Source organism: Echiichthys vipera (assembly GCF_963691815.1).
Source record: "Echiichthys vipera genome assembly, chromosome: 15".
In the NCBI taxonomy this organism is placed as follows: Eukaryota; Metazoa; Chordata; class Actinopteri; order Perciformes; family Trachinidae; genus Echiichthys; species Echiichthys vipera.
In genome coordinates this window covers 18044423-18063379 of record NC_139840.1, presented here as the reverse complement: position 1 = coordinate 18063379, position 18957 = coordinate 18044423, and the positions used below count along the sequence as shown (strand labels likewise).

Sequence of the window (18957 nt, the reverse complement as noted above, 5' to 3'; positions counted from 1 at the left end):
CACACTCAGACACACAGACACAGACACAGACACACACACACACACACACACACACACACACACACACACACACACACACACACACACACACACACACACACACACACACACACACACACACACACACACACACACACACACACACACAAGCACAAAGAAGAGCAATCTCTCAGCTGAGTGTGTGATAACAGCAGGAAAACTGGCAGGCCGACAAGGTAAGCGTAGGGCATAGAGTGGCTGACAAAATGGCTTCATTGGATTACTTTCCCATTGAGGCACATGCACACACCCTTCACATATACACACAAGTCGGGCAAAGGGCTTATAGGTGCCAATTAGGCCAATAGTCTTAACACAGAAGGGCAGGGAAATAACCAGACCTAGTGAGACGCACTCAGACAGACGTGGACAGATTATTTGAAAAGAGTATGTTAACAATGAAAAACCCTCTCACCTGTCAGTCACCTCAAACATTCTCAAGTTGGACATGAAACACACACACACACACACACACACACACACACACACACACACACACATACGTATAGCTCAGACATGCCCCTGGCCGTTTATCTAAATCAACAGGAGTTTCCTTTGGCTTCCAGTTGGTTTCATCATTCATGCTCATTTCAATGAATATTTCAACAGTGTGTTAGTGTCTCCTTCACATGCATTGTCTCCTGCTGTTAAAACCCACCTCCACTTTCTCTCTCTCTCTCTCTCTCTCTCTCTCTCTTTCTGTGTGTGTGTGTGTGTGTGTGTGTTTGCATCTCGCTCCCTATATATCCTCCAGAGCCTTTGTTCTGTGTGAACTCCACAGGGCTGTGACATACATTCAGCTGGCATGTACATGCACGCGGCTTATACTGTTAAGTCAACCAGAGACAGGAGATGCCATCAAACCTGTCAACTGTGTGCATTATGTGTTCGAGGTGATTCATTCGAGTGTGTTTGTGTGTGAGCGAGTGAGTAAGAAAAGACAAATCGTCCAGCTCATAAGAGGGATGGAGAGCTTCGTTTGAGCTACACAACATGACCGACTGGAGCTTTTGGGAATAGCGAATGAAATGATTCACAGAGTGACAATCCAGTCACAACTGTATCATCTCCAGTCACAACTGTCTGACAGCAACCAGATAAAAGAAACCCCACACGCACTTCCAGTTATAGTTCAAATAACCTACAGTCTGCTGTGTTGTAAATATATAACTTGTGTGCACACCGCTCTGTTCTCCATCTAGTGCACTTTGATTCATGTTTCAGCCCACCAAGCAGTCAGGAGTAGTTAGTGAGTAAATGCATTGGCTAATTTCAGGCTGAGCATCAATGTTAATACAATAAGTGAGAGAGGCTCAGCAGCAGCGTGTGACAAATTTAATGTAATTGCTGCTCCTTATTTGGCAGTATAGGCTACAGCAGAAAGAGAAAAACATGCAGGCTATCAGTGCTTTATAATGAAGATATCCACTAAGGGGGGGGGGGGGTGTTTTGGATTAATCTTCACAAGTTAGGCTACTTTTATGCGAGAACTATAATTATAGAGATTAATAAATGTGAAAAGATGCAGAAAGTGGCATTTCCACATCAGCCCTCTCTACATTCAGCATGACAGGGTTGCCTGTGTGTATATGTCATACAAATTTAATGTCAGTATGCTCGGAAAAGAAAAACGTGACGAACAGTCCCCCCGCTCTCTCTCCGTCTCCCAGCTTTTCTTTATGCATGATTCATAACCGAGCCGAGCACTTAACGGGAGTCTCCGCCGCTCCTCTCCGCTCCTTTCCCCGGCAAGTGGAGCCGCGGGATGGGGGTTCTCCATCCGCCAACACAGCGCACAACCCAAGTCATCTCCCACTTTAAAAGGTTCACACAACCCCGCGAGGACACCCACCTTCATTCTCCGGGTAATTCCGTAAGGCTCGGCACGGCGACAGCGCGTGGAAAAGAAGAAGCAGGGAGGATAGGAGGAAAAGGGATGGATAGATCCACAGGACGCGTGGTGGTGCCATTTTTCAGGCTGCGCTGCGCCCTCGCTGCATCCCTGTTAGCGGTGCCGAGTCGTTGAGCGCGGCTCTGCGATTGAGGAGAGAGAGAGAGAGCGAGAGTGCGAGCAGGGGAGAGGACGTGTGTGTGTTTGTGTGTGTGTGTGTGTGTGTGTGTGTGTGTGTGTGTGTGTGTGTGTGTGTGGGAGGGGGGGGGGCGTGGAGGACGTGGGGGGGGGGGACGCTGGGAAGGAGGGTCAGCTGCCTGGGGTGGTATGGAGACCCACACTTTTTACACTGTAAAAAAGGGAATTTAGCCTGATGTTTATTTAGCCATGCACGTCATTGTGCTTCAAACGTAATAAAAGACTATACATATCAGAGCAAAACCAGACCTTTTAGATGAGTCTAAACACATTTTAAAACATGTTAGTGGATTTTTTAAGGAGATGCAGAAACGTATAGCACATATATGTTTGATTTAATGTTTTGATCAGCTGTAGTTATAACAAATTGATAGTCTTCTCATTAGCTCCCCCTTTCAGGAGCAGTGAAAAGGATAATCCCTGAGAATTAGAAGCAATTACAGTCATGACCTTTATGAAAATAAGAGAAACAATCAGCTATACAACCAAAAGGTTGTTCCAACCTGAATGCAACATCCATATCCAAACTGGTGTTAGAATATTTAGGCAAGATCATCGTTTTAAATGGAAAATGTCCATGCAGTAAACTTAGTTTAGATGGATTTACCCGGAGTCACATTCTTGGGAAGAACAAACCTTGACAAAGCCCAACCATCTCATTATGGATCCAGAGTTGTTGGGATTTACAGTGTTTTCTGGGTAGCACCATGATAAACACTACCATCTCACTCTTGAAAATACTGTCAATTATTTTGATAAGCGACATGGGCACATGGCAATTACTGGATGAGTGAGCTCAGGCTTGCCTCTCTCTGTCTTTTGCCAGTTGTTGATATGGTTCCTGCAGAAGCTACCAGCAGTAGACAACACTGACATGCACAGCAGATTCCAATCAAACACTTTATGGAAATTTATTCGATTCTACATGTGTTTGACTGAAGTTTTGAATATATGTGTGTGAGTGTGTGTGTGTGTGTGCATGCATGCATGTGTGTGAATCTTGCCGTTGGTATCCCTGTCTTTAAACATGAATAAATATGAAATGAAATGTGGGAAAGTTAGAGAAGATTGATACCACCCTCATGACTGTGCAACGTATTCTCAAATATTGATTTGATACCTTAAGAAGCAGCGAGCCCAAGTCGACCGCGAGATGATGACAGACTGGAAAAGGAACAGCGATGGCTGCTTTTGGTGTTGGTTAGGTTTAGGCAACTAAACTACTGTTACTTGACCTGTTTTAGCCTACAAAAGGTGACCGTTAGGGTTAGGCATGAAAACAACTTGGTTAGGATTAGAAAAAAGGTTATGATTTAGTATAGTACGTCTTAGACATGAACGGAAACAGGAAAGGAACCCGCTCGCCTGGGTGAAAATACTGTGTTTTGGGTTTTGGTGTTTTTTGCTGTCTTATACTACGTCTCCTGCTTTTTTGGAATACTCACAAAATAAATATGTGGAATACACACAGATTACAGTGCATTGCTTTTTGTTGTAATATGTACGAAAAATGCATAAGAACAGTCTGGTCTATGCAGTCAATATGAAGCTACAGTCAGCAGCTGGTTGGATTAACTGTAAACAGGAGGAAACAGTTAGCCTGGCTTTGTCCAAAGGTAACCAAATCTGCCTATACCCGTACATCTAGAGCTCACTTATTAATTAATATATATTTAATAATTAATAATTAGAACCCATTTTCACATGTAATTTGCCATTTCTCTTGCTGTGAATGCACAGCTGAAGAAACGGGGTAAAGAGATCTCAAAGGTCGCCTGATGTGCTGGGATATTTTCCCTGCATGCTGCAGGCAAATGTGATGTAACCCCGTTGTGATTTATGGAAGGATCATGACCACAATTATATTTACCACGAGTAACGTTCTTCTATCACGCTTCTGTCCCAAATGAGGCTCCTGAAAGAGCTATAAAACTGTCAAACATTCCCTGATTTATGCTGAAATTCTGTTTTACCCCCTCCCGGCCATGTGTGTTGCTGTGGAAGTGTGTGTTGGCTTTTGTGCTTTTTCTTTTGTGTGTGTGAAGCAGCCACCTCCACAGATTTGTTAAGGGTCCAATTATGATGATGATTTGTTTCCTGCAATGGCTTTACTTGGATGACCTAATTTCCTCATTGAGTGTGGGGAGAAGAAAGAAAAAATACTCATCCTTTTTTCTTCTCATCCCCCTACTCACTCCTTCCTCCTTCTCTTTCTTCTTCTCCTCCTTCTTCTTCCGCTGCCATGATGCTGCATTCATCCGCACGGTGACAAAACATTGCTGTCATGCATTCCAGCAGTGACAACGTGACACGGCCCCTTAAACCCTTGTCAATCCCTCTACTGCACTTGTACACGTGTGCACCCAAACACTCGCGCACATATCCCGAATGCCTTGTGGAAGAATGATCTTGCCAGTGCCAAGCATCGCTTTTGCATGATGACATTCGAACGTGCAGTGACAATTCCCTGACAAAGCGGAGCGATAGTAGCCTACAACAGACATTTACATGTGTCATGTGTTTCCTTACACCCACACACATAACTCTATCTGTGTTTTGCACTGTTCTCTCTCTTGACTGAAGCTTATAGAATTTATTTCCACAAGGAAGCACTGATCTTTTCCTTGCCCTTTCATTCAATTTTTAAGGGATCTTCTTTCACTCATTTTCCCTCTTTTGACCTCTAGAACATCACCCCTCACCCTGCTCGGCCTGGATGGATCAGCCATTCACTTTATCTGTTTTGGTCAGCTTACCGGCTACCCTACTTCTCTCTCTCCTCTCCCTCCCTCAAACATACATTTAACTCAGAGTCCCTGTCTGAAACAATAAAGGACTGTAATAGAGTGGAGATGAAACTTGGATAAGTGCAACAGGCGGCATAGCAGGAGTGTGTGCAAGAGTGTGTGCTGCATGCATGTGCCATTGGCGGCGATCACTTGTTTGACAAGGGGCAGAGGTGATGACAGGGTCGTCTGCCTTGCCAGGAACTCCCCCCCATAGCCACCACACTCTATATACACACACACCCTTAGCCCTATTCAAAGCCACTCACTCATGTGGTAATGTCTCTATTGTGACAGCCTGAACGCTTTATGGGCAACAGCTTGGTGCTGGCATTTGGGCAGAGGAATTAGTATGTGTTTGTGTGTGTGTGTGTGTGTGTGTGTGTGTGTGTGTGTGTGTGTGTGTGTGTGTGTGTGTGTGTGTGTGTGTGTGTGTGTGTGTGTGTGTGTGTGTGTGTGTGTGTGTGTGTGTGTGTCTGCGTGTGTGTCTGTGTCTGTGTCTGTGTCTGTGTCTGGCTCATCCAGTGTGAGCTCGAAGCAGTGAGAGCTCCGCTACTTTGCTCCATACCTAGCAGTGGATTGCAGGACAGGGGCTGGGAAGCAGAGAAAGTTGTAACCACGAAGATTAAAGGACGAGACTGCATGTGTGCGTGCGCGCGCGCACACACACACACACACACACACACACACACACACACACACACACACACACACACACACACACACACACACACACACATACACACACACACACACACACACACACACACACACACACACACACACACACACACACACACACACACACACACACACACACACTTTCCACTTCACTCCCATCTTACTTTCCTACTGCCATGTCTCAGTTAAGCAGGCAGAGCAATTCGTCATGTCAGAGAGCCCTGGTGCTGCCATACAACAAAAGGTGAAAGGGAGTGTGGGAAAGGGCTGGTGTACAAAGCCCTCCCTGCCCCCGTCTGTCTTCCTGTCTTGGCTGCATACGCAGGCCGAGAGCCCCTTCAGCATCCCCCAGCCTGTAGTCTTCAAGGCCCCCATCCCATCAGGAGCGAGGTTGCACTTTTTACTGTGGCCACCAATCCTAAAATGTATTAGCTCATTCTGTGCACACACAAAAAAATCTCAACATCAGCTCTCTGGAGCCCCTAAAAAAAAAAAAAAAACTTTAGCTCCGTCCAAACAACCATTCAGGCTGAGATAGAGGGAGGGAGAAAAGGGGGGGCAGAGACATAAAAACAACTATTCAGGGAGGAAATTCTGCCAAGAGAACAAGAAAGAGTGGGAGGATCTCCTTGAGACTGATACCAGCTATGTAGAAAGAGAGAAAAACAAACAGAAAGAAAGAAAGGCTGAGAGAGGAGGATATTCACACTATTCCAAGTATCTTCTCATCTGGGCCTTGTGCGCCTGATTTTCTCCAAATATTGGGAGCACACACACACACAGGGAGGGAGAGAGAGAGAGGAGGGGGGGGGGGGGGGCTGCTCTAACTGCTGACTCAAATGCAAAGTGAACGTTGTCTGGCATATAGCTGAGCCCGGAGAGAGATGTTTACCGTAAGTCTGCTAGGGAAGAGCAGTCAGTGTCTTACCACCATGTCCTTCTTAAACAGAGAAATAATTCAGCAATCAATGAAAACTGACCTTGCCTTCCTGTATCACATTCTTGCCAGAGCTGACCTACGAGCCGACGATGAAAACAACATGCAGATCCAGCAGGGGAAGGGAGGTGGGCAACAATTTGAACAACATGAGGTCATTTTTAAAACAATTTTTCAATTGAATCAGATAAATACATATCTTTTTGTCCCTTACAAAATTGTCTTGTATGTAATGATTACAAATGGGAGCACATTGAGACGTTTATGATATTTGCTTCAGCCAGTTTCACATCATATCAAAGGCGCCAAAAGAGAGAAGGATGGGTGGATAAAAGGAAGGATGGAGTCATCATGACGAATTGGCGTTTTCCCAAACAGTGACAGTCTGTTGGCAGAGAGAGGAGGGAGAGATGCCCAACTCAGAGCTCAACCATTTCCTGCTTGCTTAGTGCCTTATATCAATAGTCTGGCTGAGATTGAGTTGAATACAAAAGGATTTAGGCTTTACTGCCATACATATGGATCACACAGAACTGCCGTCATCAGGTCTCCAGTCTCAATAAAATGTGTAGCTGATGCCTAAGTGACAATTAATCCTTGGTCAAATAGTGTCTGAACCTATGCAGGACATGAATACAGGAGTGAGGCAGCTGTTCCCACCTAAAATGATTCAGTGAAGAATGAGAAGAATTTTGGTTTATAAACCATAGCCATATGTCACAGAATACATGTTGAAATGTCACAGTAGGAAAAGCACAGGTGTAAATAATAAAAGCAGTGATGGATAGATTCCATTTAGCTGCCTCAGAATCAGGGACCTCGTGCATGCTGGCTCACTGTCACACTGCCATGGCTAACTGGGACACTTGAATACGGAGCTATCATTAATGATATTAGCAACACCTGTGCTTTTCCTGCTGTGCCAATTTAAATAGTCTGCTGTGAAAAAGGTCATGTTTCCCTCCAAATAAACATGGTGTATTTACTTATTTAGGCCTACCTTTCCGGTGAGGTTTTGAGTGTTCTGAATGTGAAATTGATTCGGCAACATGTACACCACTTTCTCTCAATTCAGTGCTTCACATTTTTGAGACCATTGCATTTACTACTATTGACTCTACACCTGTGAGCCGTGACTTAAAAGTCATGAGGTTTCAACATGTCCATTTAATTAAGGGATTATAACTAAGATTCAGGAACAAGACTGCTCTAATTCAATCACCTGTGCAGACCTAAGTGTGTCTAACCCTCTCTCATGTGTTTGTCTCAGTACTCGCACCCATCCCCTCAAGTCTTCTCATCTTCCCCTCTCAGCAGGGTGCCACGGTGAATCAGTGGTTAGCACAACAAGAAGGTTGTAGACTTGAACCCCGGGGGTGTGATGAAGCCAAAATCTCATCAAGGTGTAGCCCCACCTAGAGGCTCGACCCCAAGGTTCGCAGATGTTCCAGCCACACTATGACCCTGTTGGACTCCGTTTGACTCTGTTCAACCCTGTGAGGGACAGTAGCTCAGTCTGTGGGGACTTGGCGTGGGCACTGCTGAGGTGCCCTTGAGCAAGGCAACAAAACCTCAACTGCTCAGGGTGCCTGTCCATGTGTGGTTTGTGCATGTGTGTGTATTTTGGGTCTGTGTGTGTAATGTGTAAAAAATAATAATAGCAGAGTGAAAAAATGTAATTTGATCAGACTGATGTCTTCCTTACGAACACATAGACTGATGAAACAAAAGTAAACTAAAGCATAACGAAATAACATAATGTAAGCCAACATTAACAAAAAATAAAATATTAAAAACAAATGAAAGGAGCCCCCCCACAGTAAGTGACTTTTGTGTGCTAAAGGGCAGAAGGTAGCAAAAGCAGTGGGCAACAGAAAATAATTGCATTTTTAGGTAGCACAAAGGCAGCCGAATTCCCCGCCGTGCTCACTTATTTCAATATGGTGAGATAAGGTGTGAAGAAAGTCTGCATGGAAAATATCAGTTTGAGTCTGGCAAACCAAAACAGTGAGCTCAAAGAGGCGGAAAGCTGCAGAGACCCTTTCACATTACGTCAATTCCATTGACAGTTAAAATCAAAAGTATTTCTCAGCTGCAAATAAACACTTTCACATACAGGAAGTGTGGATTTGTCTTTCACCTTTCCTTCACACACACACAAACGTGTGTACATACCAATATGTACACATGTTGGTGTGATTTGTCACCGTCTCTCTTGGCACGGACAGGCCTGCGCTAATGGACGGGCACTCTTTGTGTGCTAAACAAATTAGCTCCATTACTAAGAGATAGACAGCAAGGTTGAGAGGGAAAGAGAGAGAAAAAATAAAGGTCCAAGATAAGGGATAGAGAGGGAGATAAATGTAGTGAGAGGTAAACATAAAAAGAAAGGAGGAGCAGGGAAGAGATTTATGCATGGTGCACAATGAATAAGAGAGAAGTCATCTTATTAAACACAGTTCTGTGTGTTTGAATGTGTATGTGTGAGCCAGGCTAGACATCTAAGCGCTTTGAGCCCTTGTGAGAGGGTAAATGTGCATTATCGTCCATCCATCACTCACTCATTACTCATTCACTTACTTACACTCAGACACACACATACACACATACATGAATGCTGATACGCCCTAATACGTGCACTTAACACCAGACTGGATGCGAGCGAGACACATTTATCTCCATGCAACTGTGTGGAAACGATACTGAGTGCATCTGTGAATGTGTGTATGCGTGTACGAGCGAATGTGATCCGGCAGGTTTCAGGTCAAAGCAATCCTCTGTCAAGTGATTGGATAGTAATCTGATTGACAGGCAGACTCCCTCGTTTATCATCCATTTTCATACTTTATTATCTCTCCCTCCTACTGTATGCATTCCTGTGTTCCTGTTACACCCTCTCACTTCACCTACCTTCAATTCCCTTTTTACCACCATGTTTGTCCTCCCCTCCCCTTTGCTACTCTCCATCCTCCCTCCATCCTGTCTCACTCTTGATGATATAAACACATCATTTCTGCTGCGCTGTGATCGCATTACCTGTGGTCACGTCACTCATAACCACCGCACCTCTGCCATCTGGAAGTGTGTGTGTGTGTGTGTCAGTGTCATCAGCCCCTTTATAGAAATGTATAAATATATGCCCTGTATGGTCAAAGGGAACTAAAACAGGAGCAAAAACACTTTCCACTAAGTGATAGTGGCACATGTGGTGGCCTTGAATGTTTCATCTGGAATTACTACAGTCATATAGGATTGTATGAACTGGAAAGATGACGCTTTTCAGTGCTGGCATGCTGTATCAATACAGAGATTTCATCCAGACCACACAGTGGAATTGTAATCGTAAGCAGAGTTTCACTGGACTCATGAAATCATCTCTGGCTTTTTTAGAGACCTGTATAGAGCTAAGATCATTGTCAGTACTCTTTAAACTTGACAAAAACATTTCCATGTCAAAAATGTTTGAAAAAAGATTACATTTGAAAGTCTGTTAAATGGGTCATGGTAGCAGGGTCTTCAGTCTCTTTCCACTCATTTTCTGTCAGCTTTTTACTTTTCTATTTCTAACAAAGACTAAAAAATGCTCAGCTCCCATTGGGCATGAGAGGCAGAGTACAGACAGAGCATCACATAGTCACAATGACAGGCATTTTTCAGTTGCTATGTCACCTACTGTGTATGTTTTCCAGGAATGGCAGAGTTGGTCTATCACTTTGTTCCAGACTGAAATGCTTAAGCAATTATTGAATGGGTTATGATGAAAGTTGGTATGCATATTTAAGTTCATGTTGTTTCATGACTAATTATTTTTTTAGAATTTTAGAATCAAAAATAATTTACCGTCTACTTTTTTGTGTGGGAAAAGGCAGACATTTGGTGTGCATTTGCAAAATCTGCTATCAAAAAGATCACATTAAAAAGCATTTATATAGAAATACAATACACAATAGAAGCTACAATAAAGGCACATTAGGTACTTGATGGTGAGGACTGAATCAAGGTTAGATAAGTAGATATAAAGCGATTTAAGAAGCTGTTGTCGTTACAGTTCAACTTATTTTATGGCAATAGGGACAAATGATTTTCTGTAGATGTTTTCTTTGCACAGTGGATGCTGTCTGGCCCTGATGGCAGTAGCTGAAAATGGTGATTCAAGGGAGGGCTGTAGTTGTCTAAGATGTTGCCACTTAAGCATTGGGTGCTTTGCCATGGTGGTAGGACAGTGGGGAATGTTTGAAGCATGTAAGTGTCATGAATTACATTACATTTATTTAGCTGACACTTTTATTGAAAGTGACATACAATAACTGTATTCCACTGTGTGGATACAACTCGTTGCTAGAATTATGTGTAGAGATGTGTTGAGTTTCTGCTGTCCCGATGTCAATGGGGAGCTTGTTTCACCATTGTGGAGCAGTGACAGCAAAAAGTCGTGATTTTGTTGAGTGGTAGCTGGGCCCCCTTATTAGTGAGGAAGTAGCAAACCCATTGGCAGTAGCAGAGCGCAGTCTGGGACGGAGCCATTCACAGCACAGTAAGCAATTAGCAGTATTTTGAATTGGATTTGAGCCGCCACCATCAGGCAGTGCAGGGTGTGAAGGAGCAGTGTTGTGTAGGGGAACTTGGGTAGGTTGAAGCTGCAGAGGTTGGATGTCAGATGCAGGCACACTAGCCAGGAGAGAGTTAAGAAGTCTAGGCGCAACCAAAAGAGCGCTGCCGTGAGAAATACCTGCAAAACTAATGCCATTCCCTCTAGCCTCACCTGTTGTGTGTAGTGCTAATTAGCAAATGTTAGCATGCTTATACACCGAACTAAGATGGTAAACAGAGGAGACATTATACTTGCTTAACATTGTCACTGTAATGAGGATGGCTACACTGACAATAATCATAGTCAAAAACTCAATTTCTTTAGCTCTTATATAACAGAGAGAAATAGTGTTTGCCAAAAGGAATTCTTAGAGGAGTACTCTGCAGTTCGGTACTTCATTTTCATAATGTTGGGGGACTCACAAGAGCCAAATGATAACAAAACAAGAACCAGTCACATCTGAATAAGAAAAAGTTGGGACATCCTGAATTTTAGTTCTGAGACCTCTAAATTGGATCCCACATTTCAATGGAACCAATCAGTTTTTTGTTAAGACGCCGCTCCATGCCTAGCCCTCATCAGAAAACGGGGAATGCTTCTTTCAGAAAATGACCCTAGCTAACTGCCATCAGTGTGTGAGAGCACTGAGGGAAGATACTTTTTTCCTGTTTATGTTTGCTAGAAGAAAAACTGGAGTTCAAAGTGAGCTGCACCTCTGCCCCTATAAGGTCTAGGCCACTGTACCTCAATTAGACAGAGGGTGATTGATCTGATGGTCCTCAATTAGAGGGCTTCCTTACCCCTGGCCTACCAACCTCTAACCTTTGTATGGCTGCATTTACAGTTTGAAAGCCAAGCAGAGAATGCAACCCTGTAATGCAATGCACACACTTTAGAGGAGGAGAAGAGAAAACACTTTACCAGAGTTTCCTTTGACATTATCAAATAGATTTAATGATATGCTACAAGCCTAATTTAAACTCATAGCAGCTGCTTGGGATCTATAGTGCCATGTCATTTAACAATCAATATCTTTTTCAAACACACAAACACTAACACACACACACACACACACACACACACACACACACACACACACACACACACACACACACACACACACACACACACACACACACACACACACACACACACACACACACACACACACACACACACACACAAACACACACAAACACACACACACACACACACACACACACACACACACACACACGTACATACACCCTGGGAGGAATCTCTCTTATCGGGAAACATCAGATCAAGAAGATACACTTGAATAGCTATTGGGGCCAGATTGACTCACAGTGAGGCGACTGGGGATCAATGTTTTTTCTTGAAAGCTAAACTCATCCTGTTGTTGTGTATGTGTTTAAGGGTGTGTGTGTGTGTCCAGGGAATCCTTGCACGCCCAACCAGCTGTCTGCTAAGTTCACGGCAGATTGATATTAAGATGGTGGCGGTGAGAATCAGAGGACATAAAGGCAGCCTCGGGACAGCCAGAGCGCCTCCCTGGACCCAGCCGACGAAAGAGGCCTCTGGTCGAGCTCCCCCGCTGGGCTCGAGAGACAAAGACAAGTGCCTGTGTTTCCAAACATGGGCCCCTCTCACCACCCAGAGGTCAGGAACTTAGAATAATCTAGCTCAAGCAGGAGGGACCATGCTTTCTCATGCACACACACACAAACACACATCTAGGCATTAAGGCTTTGATATGACCCTGCTTAACCCAACAGAGTAACAAATGGCGGGGTGTCACAGGGGGAAGAGAAGGGTTTAGGCGGCGAGTTTCTAAGGGTAGGGGATCTACGTGGGCAGAAAGACAAAAAGGTGGTGGTGGTGGTGGTGGTGGTGGTGGCGGGGATGAAAAGGGCAATCAAGGGACATGTGCTTGACAAACTGAGCACTAGCTCATGTCTGCTCACAGGTAGAAACAAGAAGCAAGAGGATGAGATATGGACTGAATGGACTGTATGATCAAAGCAGAGAAATAGCGAGAGATGAAGAGAGAGGGAGGCCTTGCTGCATGAATGACTTTGCTGGTCTAAAAGGGACACATGCACTTTGATCTTCATCTAATAATATTTCTCAAGCCACATCTGAAATGCCACTACCACAGAGAGACAAATGACGGATGCAAAAATCAATCAGTGGATTCATCATCTGCCAGACACAAATCTGGGTTTCAAATGCTTTTGTACAGCACCTATCAAATGTGTAGCCTTTATTTAAGAACTGTAGTGTCCAGAATGGGAGGTCTAAATGATTCAAGGCCATCTGACATTTTATCTCTTTGGCCTCACAACTTACTGTACTTCCATGAAGAGCACAATGATGTCGGCTATAGCCTAGGGGTTGCATTAGTTGTACTTTTGCCTCTCTCGACTACTGGGCTAAATTTGGATGACTCTCTCAGAGGCTGTCAAACTCACTTTTGCCATTCACTCACTGCAGGGGAAGTACGCCATCTAGTGCATCAGTTTGAAGGTTCACAAAGGAAACTGAGAATACAGAGGAGTAGTTTGGTGTCTGGGAAGAAAGCATCACCCTGGACTCTGACAGTAGGCACCATGCTGTCACACGTTTTTGATTTCCAGTCAGATTTAGTAGAGCAGCTGTACAAAATCTGTTGATGACAATCCATGAAGTGATTTATTTCTATATTGAGGAGGGAATAGAATTTGAAGAATGGAAGACTATATCAACATACAGTATATAAATTGAATTTTCCAAAACAAATTTCCAGAGTTTTTTAGGTACACCTTGCTAAAACTGATGCCTGTCCTGCAATAAATTTTACCTGCATGAAGATTATAATGTTCCCTTTTAGAGAAGTGTTTAACCTTCCTTTTGGAGGCTGCAGTTTGTGGTGTTGAAGATATATTTTATTATATTGAGATTTATACACTGATATACTGTATATTAGATGAATAAAATACAGTTGTTGAGCACAAAATATCACAATTAAAAAACTTTTCATGAAAACATGTTATGATGTCTTACTAAAAAGTGGTTTGCCTCTTTGATGACTTTAGGTTTGAAAGATGTATCCTACTTTTCAAGCATCTTTGAGGATGTTTGGCACCAAATGTCAGTCTTAATGTACAAATAGCTGACACAAACACAAACTGTGATTATGTGAAGTGTATATAAAGTGTCATGAACGGTGCAGGGAATAACTCAGAGGAGCAGGACCCGAAAGAGTAAGATTTAAACAGGTATTTGATCAACGAAGACCAAAAACAAACAAAAACCAGGGAACAGTAAACAGGAACAGGGTCTGGGTGAAGACGAGGGGAAAACCAAACGCGGGGATCAGGAGACGAAACACGAACGGATGGTGGAAAACAGGAACTCGGAAACTATAACAAAAGAAACAAATAAACGATTAACACAAAACAAAGCAACACAGAAAGGTAACACGATCATCAAGTAGGTAGCCAACCAAATGAGAGCCACAAACCACGAAATAGCAATACGGTCCGGCACCGGACGTGGGTCACATCTGGCTCTTTATCCATAGCCTTAACGAGGAGACGAGCCACAGCTTGGCGGAACCAGGCTTACCAGCTCCAACAGACAAACACACAGGGAAAGACACAAGCAGGGAGAAACAGACAGAGGGAGGCAAACTCACACAAAAGGAAGAGGGAAGAGACTGACAAGACCGGAATCCTGACAATCTCATTTTAAGATCATACCAACTAACAAAACTTTAAATGTTCATATTTATTCTGGAACTCACATCCATAAATCTTGGAAGGACTGTGAGGACATCAGTGGTTCTGTGTGGGTTGTCCACCTGGTCTTGGCAATGTTAGAATGTCTTCATCTTTCAAAAACACTTCGTGTGAACAAAGAATTATAAACTCTCCCTCCAGGAATCTCTATCAAGCTACTGTGTCACTGTGCAGCAGCTGCAGGTCACCTGTGCTTTGATCCTGGTTGTTCAGTGCTTGATACTAAAGGTTGCAGACCTCTCTGTTCCTTCAAAACATAATGTGTGTGGAGAAAAGAAAAGAAATATTATAGTTGATTAGGAGCCAAATTAGAATGTCAGTCCCATCATTTTATTGCACTTTCACATTGATGACTCACATACACACAAAACTAAACTACATGCAGTTTGATTTATCTCTGTAAAACGGCAAAATTATGAGGTCTGAATATAGACTAAGAATAAGAATATCTGCTAAATGGGGTAATTTATTAATACTCAGATAGCCCTTAGGTGAGAAGGGGTTCTTCAGATTAAGAAACAATGTAACAATCCTTAAAATATACTTCTCCTTCTGGCTTCTGCTTGAAGTGAGGTAGCCCAAAGAGATGTGCTCAAAGCCCACATGTCTCTCACTGCTTTAATTGTACCTATTGTTAATTAGGTATAATTCAAATGATATAAGATCATAAACATTTGTTTTTCAGAACGTTTCTGTTAACTGCAACAAACATTATCTCAAAATGAGTACTTTTGTACTTTTTACCAAAGCAAGTGCAAGTCCACTCCACACTCAACAGTACAAAGCAGCAACACAATAGAAAAACGTGGCCACCGCCTCCCTGCTAATCTACCCATTTGACCAAATCTAAAGAGAGGAGTTGACAATTTGCTGTCTATAATAGGGCTGGCCAAAAGAGACAAATTACTGAAGCGGTGAAAACCCGCGCCACCATAGATCAGCTGTGGCATTGCTCGTCTCCCAACCGTGAAGAGCTGCGGGCCGAGCGCCTCTATAATTAAACCGTTTATTGATTAGACTTAACGCGCTCCTGCGCCCTCTGGACCGTGAGCCGGAGGCGCAGGGTGGGTCAGTCACTCACTATGCTAATGTCTATGGTAATATGGCCACCGGTTTGAGTCGATTATTGACGCGCTCTCTAAATGGACGGTTGATCCACAATTGAAGCTTTATTCAAAGGGGTCAGTGGCAACAAGATTGATACTGGGGCAAGAGATCAGTTTCATTTCAACTCCACCGGTTTCAGGAAATGAATTGGAAATGACTTATTTAATTGAAATATTAATTGAAAAGTAAATTACATTTCTCAGCCCAAGAGGGCTTTTTGTTCATCCCGTCATATTGAACAGAAATATATAAGATCCATTAATAGAGGCACTGGGGAATCGGTCAGTTGTTGAGTATCACCTCCTTACTTTCATTTAGACATTTTAAATGTCTTTATATGTCTATATGGGTGTGAGAGAGAGAAAGAGAGAGAAGAGAAGAAAAAGACAGATAAAAAAAGAAGAGCCTAACACAATACAAATCCTGGGGTTAACTAAAAGAGCAAGGCACCAGAAGAGAACTGGCCATATTCGTCACCTTCTGAAACAAGAGAATAACAATACTTGATGGCTGATGGACCTCTGGTGGGTCCTGAGATGGGGGCAAAGCAGAACATCATGCAATCAGTCTGAGAAAGGTTGGTGTATTGATCGTCGTGTATGGCTCCACCATTACATATCAGAAACATCTCTGCTCTTCTCAACACTTCTCTAGCTCTAAAGCTGACCTGAAGTGCACTGCTCTTTAAAGCAATCCATCCCCAGACAACCACGCCGAGGCACAACCGTCTTCCAGACTCAAACCCAGACACATAGTTCTTTGTTACAGCACACCTGGCCTTTATAGAAGTTTTCTAGCTGTTTTTCTTACTCAAAATGAACTTATCATTGTGTACACAGACAGGAGGGAGGTTAATCAGATTGTCTGGTTATTATAATTCCTCCATAAAAAAAAGACAGATTCACATATCCTTTATCTTCCAAAATGAATCAATATTCCTCAGTGTTGGATAAAAGATAAAATTAAACCTTGATCTGTCTGGATCTGATTCTTCATCAAACAGAGAGAGCAGACACAGCCAATCTGATGAGACACTCCTTTAATTACTGCTCTTATTCGCAATATGCCAAGCACATTGTGTCTTTGCCTGCAGGTCCTGTTTGCTTTGAGTCGAGCACCTGTTTGTATGTTTCATATCAGGAAGCACTCCTCTCCTCAGCCTGGGCCTAAAAGCCCCATATCAACTGTAATTGACTGGCTTAGAAGAGTACACAGAGGGCACAAACACGATTTCGAGTGTGTGAATCTTGCATGAGTGGGTGCACACAGTGATCAGAAAGTTGTGGTTTGAGGCAGAGATTTTTGGTTACCTTATCCCTTTTCTCACACTGTTCTGTGAATGGTTCTGTAAAACAGTAACCACATTTAATGCAGACTTAAAAGTCCTGTGTGTTGGGTTCAGAACATTATCAATAACAGTAAACAAATATTTGCTACGCAGTAATATAACAATAATGGCACCCTAGGAAAAGAATACAATCACTCTCCTTCTGTGTATGTTTTGGTCAGTCTGGCCTCATCAGTATTTGACCACTATGAGTGGGAAACATTGCCCTTATATGTCATCATCAAAGAATGGGGACACAATTTGTGATGACGCCCCTAGATGCTGAGTCTGATAAGAAATCCCTGATGCCATATCAGAACTGGACATGTGTTTTGAACTCGTCTCCCCCTCCCTGCTTCTCCACTCTCCACACCCTTTGACCCTTTGAGCGAAACTCAAACTCATTGAAGAGTGAACAAAATGACGTCAAGGTCATTAAATGAAGAACCATGTAAGACTAATTAATGCTAGACAAACAGACAATGTCAAAGAAGGGAAATTTATCTGTTAACTAATGGAGAAAGACTTCACCCCCCCCCCACCCCCCCTCTAACTCAAGATATGTTTTATTGCCCTCTGCGTTTCTTTCGAAGGAAGCACAGCTCCCCACAGACTCTTATCTGATGGAAGGAGACAGAGACTCACATTTTTAACATGTTCTTAAAGAAAACTATTATAGGAAGTATAAACTGTTAGAATGTGTATTTTATTCATCTGTAAAGAAATCTGTGTTGTTTGAAACGACTCTGGTCGTGTTATGATCAAGATTGCCAAAGTTACAGAAATGTTGTGATATTAAACATGACCCTGTATCTATTGACATTAAGAAATCAACTAGGGATTATCTTTTAAGTTTATCCCAGTCTGTATGCATGTATCATTTGAGCATACTGTATATTATCTTCGAGGATTGTATTTTAACACATTATCAAAAATCTTTAGACCACTATCACAGAATGATTATTTTAACATATGAGTATGTTAATATTTGATGTTATTGCAACATTCCCACAGGATTATTAACCAAGAGAAAGCTAACATTATGTATTACTGTGTTCATTCACTGTTTATATTCATACATTTGGTGTTTTGGTATGTCTATGCAAACCGATCCTCTTCTTTTGGAACAGAGGAGAGGGAGTTTCTCCCACTTTGAGCGGGGAAATAAATGCATCTCATTATCCAAGCCACACCTCAGAACTGGACTTAAAGATAGTAAACCCAAGCTGTCTCTTCAGTCTTCTACTCCCTTTTTCTCCCTTTTTCCTTCTTCTCTTTCACTTAGTCTTGTCTATTGTGCAGTCTTTTATTTTGTAACATCTATCTAGTTTATTTTACTTTATTTTTATAAGTAACTTTCTTTGTTTCAACAATTATGTTGTTATTATTAATCAGTCAAACGTCGTTTTAAGTTAGTGCTCGTGTTTTTGAGAACAAGATTATTTCTATTCCGGCCAGAGAAATTAAGCTTTAGTCAACAGCGCAAAGTTACCCTTTAAAGTTTATATCAAATCCAGGTTTCACCAAGAGCTCGCAAGAAGAGACCAGCTCTCTTCCACCTAACTCAAAGCTGACCCTGCAGAAGTGTCCAGAAAGACTCCTTTTTGGCTTAAAGCTGAAGATTTAGGGTTCACAACGA

The 18957-nt window shown here is 42.7% G+C and overlaps 1 protein-coding gene across 1 annotated transcript in view; it reads right to left on the bottom strand.

The window, feature by feature from the left end:
- The window catches only part of LOC310957642 (ephrin type-A receptor 3-like), a gene marked incomplete at both ends in the record, with an annotated part of 78039 nt that extends 76030 nt beyond the window's left edge, over positions 1 to 2009 (bottom strand). The window contains one exon of the mRNA XM_083928297.1: positions 1892 to 2009. Coding sequence (XP_083784423.1) covers positions 1892 to 2009 — 118 coding nt within the window. The remainder of the gene's footprint in view (positions 1 to 1891) is intronic.
- Positions 2010 to 18957: the final 16948 nt, after the last annotated feature.